Raw genomic sequence first — 20,072 nt, forward strand, 5'->3', positions numbered from 1 at the left:
CGGAGTAATTACTCATGTCGATTCTCCTGGGATATTGCCTACATATAAAAAGGGAGATCAGCAATTCAGACCCATGATTGGGGCCAGAATTCTGTCTGCTTTACTTCCACTTGCTCCAACTATGTAAAAACATAAGTGACTACTCATGGAAATTGCAACATTCACAGAGAACACCATGTAGGGTCAGCACTAAGCTCTTTTTTAACAAAGCGTAACCCTGTCACAAATCCACAGTCACTGTGGTCTGCACTTCAGAATAGCCATGAGGAAAAACTCTGATGCCCAGCACCTCATCTAATAGATGCTCCATTTGCTGTTTGCAGCACAGGGCCAACAACACAGATAAAATCAGAACTGAAATTACACTGGTGCAAACACAAGAAAACACTCAATTAGACAGAAGAATAACTCTCTCTAAATACGTTTATGTTCATACATATATTTTTTATTTTTAGAAAAATGTTTTTCATTTAGATGTTCCTACTCAGTAATGAAAATCAGACCCAGTTCTTTATAGCCATCACTTGCTCCTTTTTTATTTTGCCTCTTTCCTGCCTGAGACATGATGTTTTTGGGGATGCAAAAGGGGGAGACTAAGTCATAAGACCAGACAAGATAAAACACAGCCTAGTAGGAGTTAGTAGGAACAGCATCCTGTTAGATTGGAGCTTTCTTCTAACTCTTTTCTTCCTATGAAAGCAATGCTTTATCCTCTCCTCCTCCATTCTGAAAGTCCTCATCATTCTTGAAGAAAAAGCAAGAAGCTGATAGTCCTACAGCAGCTGAAACCGTTCTTCTTCTAGAGGCAGGGAAATAGAGAAGATAACCAATCAGAGTTATTTTACAGGGCAGAGAAGAGGCAGATACTGAACCTTGTAGGTTAGGGGACAGCATTTAGCCTCAGCTGAGGTCACAAGAATTGGCAAAACTGAGCTCTCTTGAGTCTGACATCTCAGTTCTAAGTTTTATCACTAGGACAATCTTTTTTTTTTTTTTTTAACTTAAAGAATTGCATGTTAAAAACATGAAGGATAACAGAACAGATCCAGGTTTTGCTGTAGTTGATGTTAATCAGAAAAATATTACAGAGATACTTGCTGTGGTTATGGGTTGGGTGCAGAAAAGAATGGGTGAGGTTTCTTGGCCTGAGATATGCAGGAGGTGGGATTAGATGAAGATAATGATATCACAGCCCTCTCTTCTGACCTTAAGGCCAGATGGCTGCAGACAAGCCAGTTTTATAATTCTCTCTACTGAATAGATACAAGTATGCTTTGGCTTATTGTGGTACCTGTTCATTTTTCACTCTAAAATATCTGCCTTCTGCCAGTGGATTTCCTGTGCCTTTCATTCTTGCCATAAGTAGGGACTAAGGCAATGATTCCATTTCTCTTGCTGGTCTACAGCTTATACTTGCAGTCTTCAGCCTGCTTCATAGACAAGACTGCCATGTGACTGTAAGATGAAGAACTCACAATGGGCCAGCCTGCTCAACTGAGCCCCTGGTTACTCCAATACAAAACAGGGATGACTATTCAACACCTCTGTAGATGACACAGAGATATTCGGGTTCTTTAAAGAAGTCATTAAAGGTTAAATAACTGATTTCCAGTACACAGGTCTGACTGGGCTCACAGCTTCTCTCTGCCTCGAATTATCCAGACCTGGCTTTCTACTTCTACCTCACATATACATTAAATAAGTTAGAAATGTCTTGAAAAAGATAGTGGAGTAAAACTGGATTATAGAACTTCTAAATTGCTATCTAGTGGCTGATGGTTGGAAGAAAAAAGCTCTGCTTATGGCACTGAACAAGGACAAGAACATGTTTTGGGTTCCATCTGCTCTACTTGTTGAGTTCCCTCCTTCCTGAAGGCAGAGTTTGATACTGCTCCATGCAGTCCCCGCAGGATGCTCTGGCAGGCTCTCCCTTACAAAATTTGTTCTGTGTTTGTGATTTGGACACTAGAACATGCTGGTTAATAGTCACACAGCATTGCTGAAGTACATTTCTGGGCAGAAGTCAGTAACTGTCAGAATACTCTATTTTCCCCTTTGCTCTGGTTATTAATGCTCATTATCTTCAGAGCTTGTAACAATGCTTATGGCCTTTTTCTGGCAAAAACATTGCACAGCTGTATAATCTATTAAGATTTGCTGATTTGAAACTTACAGAACATCATTCCTTGCAATTATCATAGCAGGACTCTGTATTTAGCTGTCACAGAAACAATATTTGTATGAGAACTAACACATAAAAGACAAAAAGGGCTAGGTTTGAAAAGTTAGTGCTGCAGTTAGTGCTTACTCTCCCTTACATTCAAGAAATAGCTGGAGCTGAGCTTTCCAGAATCATCCTCTCCAAGTTTTAAAAACAAAGCAGCAGAATCCCCTCAAAATGTACAGTTTGTTTTGGAAATAACAAAACTCTAAAAGTTAATTCCTTGTGTTATTTATTTATTTCCTGAATTTTGAGCAGCTACGGGTCTCACATGCGATCTTCTATCTCTAAACATGCAGATGTTTTTAGAAAACAACAAAACAGTGATTCCCTCATAATCCCAATAGCCCTTGAGTTTTAAGAGAGTGCCAAACAGTGCAAGTGGTCCGCAAACTGAACTGTCAACAGCAAACCTGATACAAATCAGAACAGAAAATATAACAGAACTGACAACAAAGCACCTAAAATATATATCATACGTCAACAAGGCTGTGCATGCATACATCTATATCTATTCACCTACAGGTAGATACGTAGATATGTTATGTTTATATCTGTCTATATCATATATATATATATCCTATATTCCTATGATAATTCTATGCATGTGTATTTATTGAATTTTAGACATGTAGATAGACATCAAATACATATATATCATGTACTGTTATGATTATGTAACTATATATACACTTTTTAATTTAGTTATACGTAATGCAGACTATTGTTCTATTAAATATAAAATAATATATAATTGATCTTATCTATTTTGTTATATATGTATATATCTTAGTTAAGTCAACATTTAAGATATGTAATTAAAATTATTTTAGAGAAGTACAGTGACATGCAGAAATCCAAGGCAAGCTGAGTAAGGGAGACACTATTTTAATGCAGAACATTTATCGGTGAGGTATTTATGCACCTCACCTCAGAATTTCAGAACAGATCTCAAGGCTTTCAGATCTCAAATCATAGCTACAAGACAGCCTCCCCTTTACTCTGCTTACACAGACTTTTGGCCTTTTTTGAAAATGGAGGCAGGCATCCATTTCAGAATGAATAAATACTTCAATTGTATCAGTAACAGAGATGTCCTGTGAGCAGAGCACAGCACAAATACCACAAGTTCCTGCTCCTTTCAATGCTTTTTGATCCAAACTGAGTAACGTAGCAGTGCATGGTAGAAAGTTCTGAAGCAATAAACCCCTTTGCCAGCAACAAATACAGCTTCCCAACACTGTGAAACCCCAGCTGTGTGGAGTTGTAAAGTGCTTGTTGTTAGAATCATATAAACATGTCCATGTTATATGGACAGCCTGCTATCACTTGATCCAAATTTACTGACTAGCTGCTGCAGGCTTGAATGGCCCTTCAGATTGACAAAGACACTGTAAAAGGCTCCTCGGTGTCTAAGATCAAACTAGAACAGATAATAAAGTGCATCATCTTCCAGATGCACTGCAACTGAACAGCAAATTCTTGCTTCCAGCTCTGCTCATGCATTATTTACCTTTGCTGCTGTAAAATCCATTGTCTTTACAGGAAATCACTAATCTCATCCTCAGTCCATCTGTTGGGAGGCTTTTTGCAGCCCCCTCCACCCTCCCTCCAGTGAGGGTAAACTCTCAGTTTGGGATTGTTCGTTTTTTTTCCATCTTTCTCAGGTATCTTTGAGTTAACATCTTACATAAAGACAGAATCTAGATAAAGCCTATGGGGCTGTTTTGCTCTTAAATTTTGTGCAATTTGTAATAAAGTTGACTGTCAGCCAGCCTTACCCACTTAGAGCCTAACATAAATATGGGCACTATCAGGCACATTGTCACTAATGGGATTCAGTTACATGTATGTCTGCATTTAGACTTAACTCAGGCTTTTATCTGTTCCCATACAAAGACCTGTGCCCTGAACTTTGACTTGCTGTTGATGCTTAAGCATTTTGTATGCTTTTATCAGCAAATACACCTGCCTCAATGTCCAGTCCTGTTTCACTGAACCACCAAATAATTTCATATTCAGATGATCCTGTACATCTTATGAAGGGGACACACACCCTCAGTGATGTTCAGGAAATCCACTCTCCCAACACATTGTTACATTCACCACCTGACAGAAATACACTTTATTAAATACCTGACATGTCTGAGCTATTATGGTAGAAGCAAATTGGTTTTCATCAGACTGGAAAGACACTACCTTCCTCAGAGTGAGCTGGATACCTTCCAAGGTACTGCAGGTGCTTGTAGAAGCTCCAAGAATTGCCTTGGGAGTCTGCAGAAAGCATGGGTGTGTCATTCCAGGTGTGCTTACTTGGGAACTGAACCAGAAAAAGATATTAGTCTGCCTAACCCTCGAGCTTCTTCTGCTTTGGATCTATTTCCTGAATCTTACTTCTGAGAACAGTGTTTGAGTAACGTCAAAAATACTAAGATAGAAAAACTTGAAGGCTTTCCTCTTACCAGCTGAATCTGCTGCAGATGTTCCACCACTGGTCAGGTCCTCAGTATTAATTGATTGTAGATCTGTGTAAGAGGGACCAATGCTGGGGCTGCTGGTGTCCTCCGAGTTGGTTGTCCAGCTGCTCTCTGATGCATGGGCTCGCCTCTCCAAAGAGCTGGAGAAGGGGGAAGTCCAGCTGGGTGCCTTTGGTGGAGACACTGGGCACAGGAAACAAACAGGCACCAGTGAGATTTGCAGGGCAATCACCCAGAAGCAGATGATCACAGCTATTCCAAAAGTACACTACAGGACCCTGTTGAGACTCTGTAAATATAAATTCCAACAACCACAGCAACACGGTTATTTTTTAACAACACACAGCAACTTAAGTAGCGCCTGGCACTGTTACCTTCCATTGTGTGCCTTGCACTCCACACTGCTGGCAGCTGCTGGCTTTCCTGTTGTTCAAGCATTGTAGAAGCAGCAGTGTTACCGAGCAGTTAGATTTCATGTTTCTCTCACTGCTGAACAGATTTGAGTACCTGTGTTGTGCAACACAGTGGAGTTCTTAAGAGTATGAAAAGTTGTTTTGTTATATTTAGTTAAGCATCTGCATCAGTGACGCATGCACAAATGTAGCAGTCATCTTAAGAAAGATGACTTAAGAAAGTCCCATGTGGGACTAGCACATACCTATTGATGTGAATTAGAAATGGCCTTTGTTTTCTGAATATGCAGAATGAAGTGCCCTGATGTGAATTAACTTCATAATATTTCTGTTCAGTTTAGGCCAAAATCTCATTCTACTCACTTGCCAGAAGTTACACTTCAAAGAGTAAGCTATGCTAACCATCATCTCATGTTGATTAAACAGGCATATATGTCCAATACTATGAATGTGTTTTGTGAACTATCTGCCCAGCATATCACTCAGATGTTAGGAACAATGGATGACTACAGGGAGGAGGAAAAAAAAAGCATTAAAAATTCTTTCTATACTTAGGAAAAGTGCATAGATAGAGACAAATTCTATTTTAATCTCAGTATAGTAACTGTTCTCTAAGTTAGTAAATTTATGTTTATCTTTTAAATTAACAAGATGAAAGTGCATTCAAAAACAGCATTTATAGAACTAAGTGATACATACATTCACATCTCAGCATGTAATACATAACCAACTTTTATGAGGCTGAGAAACACTTTGGAAGAAAACTGCAAATTAATGTTCCAGAGGATTTCTCTCCCTCTGCTCTATAAAAACAGTGTGATGGGACACCATCTTCTTATGGAAACATACATTTGCTGTGTGCATTGAGAGGCTATGCAAACAGTGCTTGTAGGCTTACCAGCTCAGAAGTGCAAATTTATTTTATGTAGCTGTGCTATTACCTTTAGGTAAGCAAGCAGTAATCTATTTGTATTTGTACAGCTGTGATCCTACATGCTGAGCTGCTTTGGAGTAGCAGAAAAGGAGCCGAGAGCTGGGAGGTGTCTCCTTATCACACACATTGACAGTTATGTTACAGCAACACAACCAAAAAATCCCCACTTCTCCATCCAGCAGTTCTGCACCATGCTGATGTCTGCGAAGACGCAGTGCCAATTACATGACTACAGGCTGCCTCAGCCCTTCTGTTAAATATCCTTTGAGGTATCTGAAGAGTCAACCCCAAAACTTCACCTGAAGTGGCTTTGATGGACAGAATTCTTCATGTGGACACAGCAGACGAGCTTAAAATCTGATGTCAATATGCAAACCTGTAGCAAGGGTCATTTTATTTTTTAAAGTGAGTTTTATAAAAAGGATCTTATACGTAAATTTGCAGTGATAATTTTTACTTTTTTTTTTAACATATGAGATACATATAAGATTTGATAATTCATATACTTATGTAATAATAACAATCTTTTTATTAATTTGTTTTCTAAAAACAAGTGTTGCCTAATGAAGAAGACTAACTGGAACATCACTGCAGAAAACTTTGATATATTAATTTCACGATTTGTACCACTTTGGAAGACAACCTTTTTTTTTCCCAAGAAAGTGTATTTTATAGCAACCACAGAGAGATTTTACCATAATAGGCATTCTTTAGAGCCTTACTACAGCCAAATTCCACCTACAATTGTCCTGGGTTCCCAACCTTGGAACTGGAAAAAATTTCCACATACTGAATCAAACAACTATCAATCTCAGAAAGTGAGATAAGCTGAAGTAAATATCCACATGTTTAGGCTTCTCTTCAATGCTCCTGCTACTCTCCAGCCTCTTGAATTACTGAAACAATTCCTAAATGGTGTAGGTGTTTTTCCTATTAATTTGGAATTCAGTCAATGCTAGTTGATGCAGAGGTAGCACCATCCAGTTACAGCAATTCTCAGAAATTTGTTATTGCAGACCAGTTAGCAGATCTGTTATTAAGACCAGTGCCAAAACTGTCACTAAATTACAAATCCCACAGCATATGAAAAATCACATCATTGTTTCCTGAAGTGATAAATGTTTCCTTCCATTTGCATTTTACTTTTCTTGATCCATTTGTTCCTAATACATTGGCTTGGCTTTCAGTACTAATCTACTAATCAGTAGATTTACTTTTAAGCATTAGTTCCTTTTTGATGCTTTGAGAATGTACTCCTTGACTCTTGCACTGTATTCCAATAAAAATTGTTAGCATCAGTGCTGTTTCCCTTCCTATCCATTCTACACAGGATCTCAGATTTTCTTGATTTTAGGACAGTAACAGTTTGTCTAGATTTCAGTTGTTGATCTTGTGTTGTGTGTACTTTCTATTTTCAGACAGAACAGCACAAAATGATTAAATTGAGATGTGCCTTACTGAGGGACAGTCTCACAAGGGACATTCCGCAAGTCCAGCTTGAGCAATTTAAAACCATGGAGACAAAGCTCTTGGGAAGGAGTGGGGGGATGGAGAAGATGATTGACAGATCTTGCCTTGCTCTAATTTTGGTGCTCTGCCAAATTTCTAATTGAATTCAAGACTGCAGCTAACACCAATAGAATATGAGATTGCCAACTGAAGGCCTGCTGTAGAACAAATGCAAATGTTTGTCACCAGCTGGCTGTGATCATTTGCTGATTACGTAATGTTTGTGATAGGAGCATTTGGGTGATTCTAGAATCCCAGTTTTCATTTTTGCTGTATGAGTTTGTCGAGCCTGACTAGCTAGAGAATAATTACGAGAAAAATCAGATTTCTTTTTTTTCCAGCAAAAGGAAGATGTGGAAGAAAGAAGAGAAAAGCACAATGCATCATTTCTGTGACTAAATATTTCTACGGCCTCAACTCAAGGGCTACTGTTTCCCAGGGAGAAAGCCACATTGATTTTGCAGCTGCCATTTGTCTACGCGTGAGCCTGAAAGGCAGACATACACTGAAAGAAGGATTTTGCTAAGCATTTATTCTGCCTGAACATGGTTGAAAGATTAACAGAAATGTCATAAATGAATATAGTGTGAGCCTTACAGTGGACATAATGTTCTTATCATTTCTGTATCTCACATTTTAAACTTTCTTCTACTTTTTATATTCTTCATCCATGCTTTCAGTGCTGTTTCTTGCCCCTAATTTCTGTTCCCTTGATAATGTCACTTTTGCCAAAACAAGGGTCCAGCATTATAGCTTGCTTTTCTTTTAAACATACTATCTACAGGATAACTACCATGTGGCAGCTGTATTTTAAATTAGTGGTTTTTTAGATGGTGAGCACCTTGGGACAAAGGTTCACTTTCTGAGGAACACGTGCAGCAATACGATGGCACTGAGGTCAGGAAGTAGCACATTCCTCCCCCAGGACCTGCCCTCTGTTTTCAGGACACTCATTTTGTAAGCCATTTTCAAAATGTTTTTCCACGCAGCCTGGCTGTTTCTCTGGTTAACTGTCCAATCAGCTGACCAGATGCTTCAATGTGGAGAGACAAACAGATGATTTCCTCAGTGCTAGAGCCCTGACAGGAGCAGAGCTGCAGATGCTGAGGCTTCAGGACAAGGCAGTTCACAGCTGCCAACACAGGAAACAGGTTTCAAACACCTCCATCCTCCTCACACCAATCTGTCTGCTGATAGTTGGCATTTATCTCCACCCCCCTCCTCCACTGGCTATTGGCTATTGTATTCATGTGGGCTGTTTGCTGCTGGAAATGAACAATTGCTGTCACTGCCACCAGCTTTCCAAAGAGCATGTCAGTGTGCCGTGCTTGTAACAGAAAGATTCTGGCCTTGCTGCCACCCACTGAAAAAAAGATGTGACCTGCAAATTAATTGGGAACAAAGCTGAAGCTTATCGTACATCTTGCTGTCAAAGCCCCCTCAGAGCAGACAGTCAGAGACAAAGAGCTGTCATCTCCTCTGCGGTGTGACCTTCCTTCACTGGCTGTCAGCTGTGCTGGCTGGGCCTCTTAAAAGATGAGGTCCAGAGCAGGAGTGGAATTAGCTGATAAATATGGATTTTAAAATAAGGTTATGCATATCACCTCTTCTTAGAGAAAGTCTCCCTAGGCTTCCCATGCAGTTAATAATGAAACACTGCCTCCCACACAGTGACTACAGAGAGTAACAAAGCAAGGCTCCTGCTATGCCTGTCAGGGGAACCATCCTCCCCTATTAATCTCAGTTTGATGCTCAGTGTTGGAGTGTATTAATATTCCTTCATTTAGGCCAAGCACTAGAAGGGCAACAATGGGTGTGCTCCTTCTTCAAAAACAGCTGTGTTTTTTGACAGTCTTCCTGGACCACCTCTTCTAGATTTCCAAGGGCTTTGCCTATGATCTGTGTACTGTGACTTCAGTACAAACCATGAGGCACTGCTCTTGCTAAGCACGGACCTTGAAACCGGGCCACGTTCCTGTAAGTACAGGAAAACAAGTAACACATGATTAAATTAGCTTTATGGAAGTTTTTTGTTGTTGTTGTTAAGGCAAGCTTTATTTAGACTGAGCAAAGGTTTTTTCTTTTTTAATAAGAAGGTGAACTTAAGGTTTTCCAGTCAACAAGGATGCCACAGGAGGAAGGAAATGTGGTTTAATAGCAACCAACAGATCCATTTAAAAAAGTATGCATCCGTATGTATCTGAATGAATAAAAATAAGAGAGAGTAGGAGAGTTTGTATTTCTTTCACAATAAACTATTTTACCTTATCATGAAGTTAGTTAACAAAGAGGTAAAGCAACTCAGTTTTATGGATTTACAGTTACGGGTGTTATTGTTTCTGTTTTTGTCACCTGGATCTGTAAATATTTACAATTAAGACCAATCAAGAAATAAACATAAAAATGTCTCATATGGACCTTAGGAGAAAAATCATTGCCTGAATATTCCCCCACATCTCCTGCACAAAGGTGGGACTGCTGTCTCAAGTGGACTAGCTGACAAGACCCATATAAAGAATAGATGGAAAACAAAAAACTCAAATCCCAACACAAAGTTGACAGTCCGAGCAGTGCTATATATACGGCAGAGAGCATTTGGTGGACTCAGTGAACAGAAAACCATAACTTTTAAACTACTTTTGTAACATACTTTTGTATGCAAGTGCAGTTGTTAAGAGAATATCTCACCTTAAACAAGTAGTCAACTAATGTTTTCCTTGGACAATTACTCAATAGTCTCATCTAAGAAGGGACAGAAGTGTGTTAATACAGAAAAGCTGGAATCTCATACAGTTCTATCAGTTAGCACAAGCTAAGTAGGTAAGCCAGAGGCTTTGAATGCATTTTTGAGGTATGTCAGAAAGAGCTTTTGCATTGGAGCAAAATCACGCGCAGTCCTGGAGTGAGGATCAGTTTCTGTCATCTCTGTAAATTTCAAGCTGCTCAAACATTAAAAGGAAGCAAAAAGAACTGCATGTTAGCTATTGGTAATTCCAAGCTTCTGGCAAAAGCGATGTGGAGATTATGAGAGGATAAAGACAACAAGCAATCACCATTCTTCCAGTTCCAGTTTACAGGGGCAAACATAGCTCAGTTTCCTTTCAGATGGCTGTTCATAACGTGACTACTATAAACCCCACTATGTTGTTTCTCCATAAATATATGTTGGTATTCTCCAAGATTGAATGAATCACAAGAAATTTTTTTGCTTTCTTTCAAATATATATGTGACACATTAAGATTATGCTGCTAGGTCAATCCAGAACAATATTGTAAACCCTTTTGGTTACTCTGATGACATGAATTGAGTTAAAATACAGTACAAACTAATCAAAATTAAGCCTATGAGAAACCAAAGAACAAGGAAAATATTTGGCAGCTCTCACTGTATTTTGTTAAATTACTGGAGTGGATTTTTTCATGCATTTGCCTCACCTGCCTGTGGATGAATTGGTGGAGCACTAGCCCATGGTGCATCCTCAAACTGAACCCAAGCTCTGATAGATGACAGTAGATCAGCTTTGGGACACACGTGGTTCCCAAGCACTGTAGAATCTTCCTTTGGCTTGTCACCTGAATTGTCTGGCTCTGTGTGCAAGAGGTCCTGAAATTCCCCATCCACATTGTGGTTCTCTTCTGAGGAAGTATCTGAAGAAGAAAAACATTTTTCCAGAGGTTCCTCAGTGCTACCTAAAATAGACACAAAAGAGAAAGATTGGTAAGAACTACAATTACTTCACTATTTTTATTGAAATCTCTAAAATTTGCTATTAAACATACACAGATTTTTTTTCCTTCACTTAATAAAATTTTTAACCTAACAAAATTTTTAGCGTAACACAGGGCTTAATTTTGTACTTAAGTGTAACAGGTAAGACTTCTTGCACGTCCAAGGATGGATTCAAACCTTGGAATGGATCTGTGCTGAGAGCTGGGAAAGCACCTAACATTTTTGGCCCAAATTCTCCTATTATACTGGGGTAATAAAGCACAACTCAACCTTTGCACATACCACTTCCATTTAGAAGGCAGGATCTACAGCACCATGCGGTACAATGGTATGCTACATGACACTGCATATATGACAGTATAATTCAAAACAAAAAGACTTAAAGGGTTCAAAGAAAATCAGAGTTCTCTTACTTTGTGGCTTAACAGGGTGGAGCAGCTCATCGGTGAAGGACACCCACTCAGACTGGTGGGAGGCAATGACACTAGTCAGAGACGTCATATTAGCAGCGGGCTACTCATCTTCACTCAGTTGTTATAAGAAGGAAGCAGAATAGGAGAGAGGCACAGTGAAGATGAACCAGTAGAGGGAAACACATTTTTTGTGCTTTCTTTTCAAATGCTGTTAAGAAAAGATTAAGTCATAACTTTTAGATGATTAAACTCAAAAACAATTGCTACTTTTTTAATAGTACAGACTATTAAGACACATTATTTACCTCAGGCACAGTAATACCAAAATGCTGCAACCCTTGAGACAGGAATGTCACTTCTGCCAAGAGGAGGGCTATACTTGAGCAACTCCCTGATTAAAGCATCTGAGCATCTTCAAACATCCTCATGTTAAAACAGCTCATCATAAAAACTCAGGGAACTGCCTCTTTTAAACCCAGTAAGAAACGTTACGAGGGAATTCTCCCTAGTCTGGCAGATTTTCGTTATGATGCAACTTAATCCCAGTTCCAACATACTGTCACATTCTTGTTGCACAAAATCTGATCCTCCTCAAGAACTAGCGATAATCCCCAATCTCATTATTGATAGCATTTATGTAGCCAGTTATGGAACTGGGATGGGTTGCTCATGATCGTCTTTGCAGTCAGGGCATGAAAGGATGTCCACTCCTTTAGCTGCACTTCCAATTCTTTGCTTGACTGGAATGTTATATTTTAAGTTTAAAACACGGTGTCTTAAATCATGTCTGGAGTTAAGCATGATTTTACTGCAACCCAGCAAATACTTCTACAGAAGTAGCAACATTAATTAGGATGTACTCCAATGGGACGTACCCCACGCAGATCTCAGAATCTTCCAGAGAGGATAGGATACTGCCAAGGGTGCTTGACTTTTGGCTAATAGGTGGGAAGTCAGAGCTGGGGAGTGAAATTCTCCTTTTACAAACACCCATGACTGCTTCAGATATGCAGGCTACTTCAAAACTCTCAGACTAGTGACTGTGTCTAGGAAAGACTGCGAGTTCTGCCCTTAATCATCTCAAGTATTGAAGTCCTTGTTGCTATGATACGTGAGTGCTTCGGAATCCTAAAACACAGACTTGGCTATTTTAAAGGGCTTTAAGAGGCATCTCTTTGCCTGCTGTCTCTCACCTAACTTATTTTATTTTAGTGAAACTTCATGTTGTTGAACAAGAACAAACACTGAGATTTTTTCTTATTCTAAACAGTGTCTAGGCCCAAAAAACAGAGCAGTAGTTAAATGCATTGACTCTTACAGCATTTTCTACAGGAAGTAGGCCATTCCATGATTATTCTATTTAGGGCCTCAAAGTTATCGTACTAGTAAAGACTCATCAGCACATAAGAGTTGCTCAAACAGCTGAAGAATTCTGAAACCTGAAAGTCACAGAATAGTCTGACACCTGACAGAGAGATTTCATGGGTTATTGTTCATTGTCTCAAACTGAAAACTTGACCTACCAAAGCAGAAATTGAACATGAAAGACAGTTTCCTATAAACACAAAGAAGGGTTCCTCAAGATGGAATGCTGATGGATAAGGACAATTTGATAGAAGGCAGGACTCCTTTCATTACAAACATTCCAGACTTTATGCCCAACCCCCCATCATTCCCTAATGTTGGGAAAACAGCCTGTATGTGAGCTCCAGCCTAGCTCTCATCCACTCCCATGGCAGGAGCTCTGCATTCACAGATTTGCAAAATGGTTGTGGTTGGCAGTGGGTTCATCTGGTCTCAATCCTGAACATTCTCTAGGCTGAACAGTCCCAGTTCTCTCAGCCTCTCCTAATAGAAGAGCTCTTTCCAGTACATCCATATCTCTTGTACAAGGGCCCAGAACTGGACACAGTACTTGAAATGCAGCCTCAACAGCGCTGAGCAAAGCAGAAGGGTCACCATCCCAACTTTCTTTTGCAACACTTTGCCTAATACAGCCAAAAACACCATTAGCCTTCCAAGCAGCAGAAGCACGTTGCTGGCTCCTGTTCAATGTGGTGTCCACCAGGACTCCCAGATGCTTTACTGCAGAGTTGTTTCCCAGTTGTGTGATACCCAGGATGTCATGGGGCCTGAGGTTCATTCATGTGGTGTGGGCAAATATATTTGCCCGCTTTGCACAGAAATGATTTTGGGTGCTATTAATAGAAATTGCAAAGCTAACAATAGAAGAAATTTGTCATTGCCAAAGCTAACAAAGAAAAAAATGAATGATCTGATATTTTGAGTCCCAGGGACTCCATATGAGGGAAGGAGTAGATGACCTTCCCAACTTGTTTTTTCTCAAGTGACCACTTAGGCTGGATTTTTTGTTTGTTTATTTGGTTTTAGCTTGTTTAACTCACTGTAACAAGACATCTTTTCCTAAACAACTGAATACTCCTTTCTCCTGGAAAAGCCTGGACTGAAGCATGAAATCACAGGAAATAATACAGGAAAAGAGTTTATTTTGTTCTTAATACACACAGACACCAGTAGAACTCTTTTTTTTTTTTTTTTTTTTTTTTAAATGTCAAATGAAAATAGCTTCAAGAAGGCAAGAAAGCAAACTCTTTCAGCTATGTACGTATGTGAGAGAATTACACCATTATTTTAGTACAAATTCGCTCTTTTATTCTACTGCCCTGGTACAAGCATTCTGTCTAAATCCACTCAAAGGTACTTTACCGTATAATATCAGGTAGAAGCTAGATTTGTTCTGTTTGGTCTGTTCTGGTTTCACTGCTGAATTTTTTCAAGGTGCCCTGTTGTGTCAGCACCACAGAACCCTTCAATTACAGCAGAAGAAATGAGGTCCCCCAGCCTCAGATCCAGGTCAAGCTAATGGATGTGCCTTTAGGTCTTCACACCCAACAGACTATTACAAAGCCCGTCATTACATATTGCAATTATACAGCTTCCCCACTGCTAGAATTTTCTACAGGCTTCTCAGTCTGGTATCTGAAGGCAGTTGTATTGGTGTACCAAAGTTATCACAGCTTTTAGATAAGCAGCCTGAAACTGCCAAGTAGCCTGAGTAGATTGCAGTGTCAAAGATTTCCAGAGCAGAGGCATTTTAAGGATGAATGTTAGGATGAAAAAAAAAAAAAAAAGAAGTTTGGGTTCTCTCAGCTTTCACAAGAAACCTCTAATCCCATCACCTGACCAAAATGCCTCTAACAGAATTATGAGTAACGTACAGCTAACTTCCACATAGACTATGTGGAAAAAATATAACTTCACCTCAAATCATTTTTACTTCTTTTGGCTTTCCAAAAATCACCCAAAGGAAAAAAAAAATCCCAAGCATTATGAAACAAGGAGTCTTAGCCAGCATGACACCAATGTGACTGCGCATTGCATTAACAAAATAATGCTGTGATCTGCAGAGGGGCCTATCTCTTCAGGAGCCATTTGACAATGCAGATTAACCTGAATCCTTTTCTTAGCAAAACAAATGACACTCACTATTTTAAAAGTGTAGAGAATACTCTGCAAGTGACTTTTGGAGTTCTTCTCCCCATCCTTTAAAGCCTTCCAAACATCCACAGCCACTCCTAGAGTCCACAAGGAGTAAGGGAACAGATAGATCCTCCTTTACTCCAAGTGAGCTACAGTTAAAGCAAAAGTTTATGCTGTACGCCTTAAGCAAAAGTAGGCAAAAAACACACTTAATGGATCAAAGTGTTCCCAGGCCAGCATTACACCTCCATACAGAAATGGAGTTCATGTCAGTTTAGATTTTGTTATTTCTGGATTTGCATTATGTGGATTAAGGCTTTGGTACAGAATTGGCAACAAAGAAAAAAGGGGACTCATTTATTTGATTTTTACAAAAAAAATTGAGATTCAAAATTTGTGAATGTGCGTGACTACTACTACACTGTAACTACAGTACAAAGCTAAATATTATACATGTTGAGCCTAAAGATCCTTATTATGAATTCCAGCACAGTGCTTTGACCACAAGGTTACAAAATTCCAAGTGGCCTAAATTTCTGCTTCAAGTTTCCCTTTTTTACATTACAGTTTCACAGTGGAGAATATGAATCAAGGTGACAAATGGGTGACAGTTATTTCCAGTTCATAAAAGATCACTGAGCTGGAACAAAATTCCTTGGCCATTTAGTCCTCCTGATGTTTTTATTGATGAGATTACATTACTGAATTCCTTTTTGAATTTGATGAGTATTCACTTTAAAATGATAGACTACTTCATTAACTAGAAACCTTCTCTCATTCCAAATCTATGTAAATTCACAGTTTCTAGCCATTTCCTCTTGTGACAAAGTTACTTGTCTCTTTTTTTGTATATTTCTGCTCTAGCAACAGAGGAAATATCCTCCTCCTTTGCTATTGCTAAGCCAATAAGATATATCTGAGCAAGTCACACTTCTTGCTAGGGTCCTCACACCCAGCACTGTGTACGTTGAGCCTTCATTTCAGGCAGAACCATTAGGCACTACAAATGCAAACACCAACAGCTGCAACAGCTTATGGCACCACTGAAACATGGTACATTTGCAAAAACAATGTTCAAACTATTTAACTACTCATGAAAAATTCCTGTGATCCATACTGGAATACTGTTTTCTTGCTTATACATTCCCATATAATCCCCATGACCTAAATGTAATTGGTTACTCTAGGTCTCATTTGGCTACTGCAGGAGTCAAAGATGACAAGGAAGAAAAAAAAGTTAACAAGTTCTGTTATGCGTAGCTGAAAAAGAAACTAAGTCAAAAGAGCAGCAAAGAAGCCATGACTGACCATGGCTTTTGTAACAATGAAGTTCCACGGATTCCAGGAAGGTCTCAAGGAAAAATACGTAATTTTATTTTGACTACGTCTGTTTGGCAAACCTTTACAGACAAAACAATTCTAATAGGATGAACTGCAGAGTGATTGTTTCCTTGGGCGAACCTCCAAGTGAGCGAGAGCTCGTGGATTTTTCCTCTCAGGTTGGCATGCAATAGACAGTGACCATCAGCACATCGTGGCCTGAATAATAAGCAAACTCCAAACTGGAAAGCTGTTCTCAAGCACGAAAATAAATCCTAGGTACTGTAGGGAGCCATAGCAAGTACAAAACCCAGTGACAAATAACACAGAAAAAAAAAGATGTTTGAAATAAATCAAAGAAATTAAGGAATTCAAATTTTATTATGACAGAAAAATAATTGCCTAAATACCTCACATAAGATTATGTTATGAATAGCATAGATAATGAGAGGAGTAAAGTCATATTTGATTATTGTACTTATTTCCTGATGTTGACAATCACATTTTCTCCATGTATTCAGTCCCCTATCTTATAAATTGCTCTAAGAAAGTTTCTGTCAGGTTTTTGAACTTGTCCCAGTTCCCCAATTACTCCAATTTACATGTGCTGTTAAATGAGTTCTGTGATTCCAGATTCAGCTGAAGAAGTTCAGCTGCTATCTGTGCATATAACACTCATGTAAGAACTCTCAATAGATAAGGACCAACTTGGCCTCTCAGGGAGCCAAAGTGACTCACTTGTGGAGTTCCAGACCCTCTGGAAGCAGGAACTCTCTTGCCTGCTGCAGATTACTCCTAAGGAAACAGCAACCAGAGCTCTGATCAGAATATGTCCAGGTTTACTTTATGCCATTACCAGATCGGTCATTTCCACTATCTCATGGATTGATGGCACAGATGGCTATTTTAGACAGAGATGAAGTGAGGAAGAGTGAGCTACTGATGATAACCAGAGCCATCTGGCACATTGGGTGACAGAGAATTGGTGTGGGTTTCCCTGAACACAGGGCCAAGTGCAACCACTCTAATTAACAACTATATCCACTTACTTTAACGGACTAGGTGCTCTGTCTAAACTTGCACTGCAATCAGTGACAGAACCAGTCTTAAAGCTGAGGTGACCTGAAATACCCTTATTTTCTCCAGACCACAAAAATCCAATGATTTTTGGACCATAAGACCATGCCCCACAGAGACACAGCCCAGTTTTACTGGAAGCTCACATCCACTGACATGTAAGAAAAGAGAGTCTGTAGCTGATGTGTGTGGGTAAGAAAGTCATAAGCATCTCCCTCAGGAATATTTGCATCAAGTCTAATATCTGAAAGGCTGTCGTTTTCTGTACTTCACAATTCATCTGTCACAGAAGCTCCTCTATGTTTTAAAAAGAGCATCTTAGATTCTCTCCTGCAGACAACACTAGGATATTCAGACAGTTCAGAAGGCAGTGGTCTTTCTCTTTTTGCTTTTTTTTCCTTTAGAAATACACGCAACCAAATCCAGTGGGACATGATACTATTCAATAGGCTTCAAAACCTGATACTAGAAGAAAAACAACTTCCTCCTTTATTCTTTGCATTGCCAAGAACTTGAGTAACATAGAAAGGTAGTGTAGAAGGGAAAAAATACAGAAAAAGAAAGAATCAAATTTATTTACTTTTTTCCTCAATGATTGTAAGCAAGGTCTAACAGGCAGAAACTAAGGGAAAATGCTAGACAAAAATGTTTGGCAATGATCATTCACATTTTTAGTCACGTCAGCAGCTCCACATTTCAGGACTCCTTAAATATGACTCACTGTGGGTCCAGTATGTGTTTAAAGCATGACTGAAGCCTCTGGCCATGTAACTGCATTAGAACCAGAAGGATAATTTCCCAAACTGCAGCCTTCAAGCTCAAACCAGAATCTGAAGCAAAGACCAGACTTTGTCAAATGTTTATCTTACCATATAGAGCAGCAGTGCTTTAAAACTGAACTGGGGGGAAAAAAAATAATAATCACAAGAAACAAGCAAGATGCTAATTTATCTAGCATATTTAAAATCTGTGGATTTTCTTTCCCATCATTACTGCACAAATTGAGAACAAATACGGATCCCAGACTTCCATACATTATTACTATGCACATCACAAACTCTCTCTGACCCACATTCACTTTAATTCACAAAAGGTTGATTTACTTTGCTACAATAACTGACAACCCGATCCACAACATGGGGGGACAGGGGAAAATGGGCTTAAAAGTTGGTTTATTCTATCAAACCCCCAAAGTGAATCATATAAGGAATATGTTTATCAAAAGAGAGATCCCCCTGAGCACCTTGCTTTGCACAGGGTATTTTCACAGGCTGTTGCAGTCTAAATCATGCAGTCAAGCTGTGCAGATATACTCCATTCACTAATTCCTCTAAAAACCATCATATCTTATTTGCTGTTGTGATGGTCATCAAGGTGTGGTTTTCTTTCTAGAATGTCAAGCTATCTCAGTGAAATAAAAAGCACAGTGTCATACAATTAACCACCCCAAAAAAACTGTCACTCCAGTGTGCCATCACCCAGAACAGCTGTTCACGGATAAGCACAGATCACAAAGCTCTACTGCATACATCCTTCTTCTAAACCGATGCTTGTGACAACAGAAAGTGATTGTACATTTACTGAAGTACAGTGCTGGATGATACACACTGTTGTAGTAAGTACACATCCTGGCTTGCATGAAATGTCATCCTATTCTGCCAAATGCTAAAATTCCAGCAGTGTCTGTATACCTTGCCAGAGATTACTACTTCACTGGAATCCAGTGCAACTCTAAAACCAATATTGCCTCCATCAATGAAAGGAGAGCCAGCATAACTCCTCCACTACCTCAAGACTGATTTTTGTAGCAGAAATGACATTGAGACTTTACCTTCTGGTTTACAGCCAAGTTCATGCTATTGTTCATGCTAGAAATTTGGTGAAAACCCTTTGTTGACAATGGTGGGTATAATCAGTTGCCGTCAATGAGCTTTAGTTAAACTCATTTTGGACTAAGAGAACATGAAAAAGAAGTCAGGCCCTCCTTCAAACACTAGTCACATTCAGGACAAGGCAAGAACTGGATCATTCAGACAGAGATGCTTCACTGGAGTCTGAATGCCTACAGAGAGGATGGGCATTCATCTGGCTGAGCAGTATGAACAGGACGGGAAAACAGATTCTGAGTGACTGGAAAACACAGAATCCAACTGTGAAAGCAGAGAAAAAACAAGGAGCATTGAGAAGCGATGCAGCCTTGAAAGAAATCAGTTTGTCTGTGCTGAATGTTGGCTAGAAAGAGAGATTGGGAACACTAAGGCAGAAAGTCCTGTTCAGTTCATGTTTTCTCTGTATTTCCATGTCACTAACAACCACATGTATAAATAACTTCTATGTACCTATACTCTTATATGACATCTTTGATAACTTCAAAGCTGAATCTGCAGTACATTTCAAAGGGATCAAGATTAAAAAGGGATTGCACTGTGAGGGAGGTACTATCTGAGGGCTATGCACACAGGCAATCTTAAAACGTG

The 20,072-nt window shown here is 39.3% G+C and overlaps 1 protein-coding gene across 3 annotated transcripts in view; it reads right to left on the minus strand.

Annotated features, from left to right (window-relative positions):
- The window catches only part of STON2 (stonin 2), a 70,743-nt gene that overhangs the window by 42,902 nt on the left and 7,769 nt on the right, over window positions 1–20,072 (minus strand). For all 3 annotated transcript variants that reach the window (XM_042814868.1, XM_042814865.1, XM_042814866.1), the window contains exons 2-4: window positions 11,698–11,905; window positions 10,990–11,244; window positions 4,684–4,881 (exon numbers count right to left, since the gene is read on the minus strand). In XM_042814868.1, the coding sequence (XP_042670802.1) occupies window positions 4,684–4,881; window positions 10,990–11,244; window positions 11,698–11,785 (541 nt within the window). In that variant the 5' untranslated portion in view covers window positions 11,786–11,905. The remainder of the gene's footprint in view (window positions 1–4,683; window positions 4,882–10,989; window positions 11,245–11,697; window positions 11,906–20,072) is intronic.

Source organism: Centrocercus urophasianus, unplaced genomic scaffold, assembly GCF_019232065.1.
Source record: "Centrocercus urophasianus isolate 14NV4802_14NV808 unplaced genomic scaffold, USGS_Curo_1.0 seq_14, whole genome shotgun sequence".
In the NCBI taxonomy this organism is placed as follows: Eukaryota; Metazoa; Chordata; class Aves; order Galliformes; family Phasianidae; genus Centrocercus; species Centrocercus urophasianus.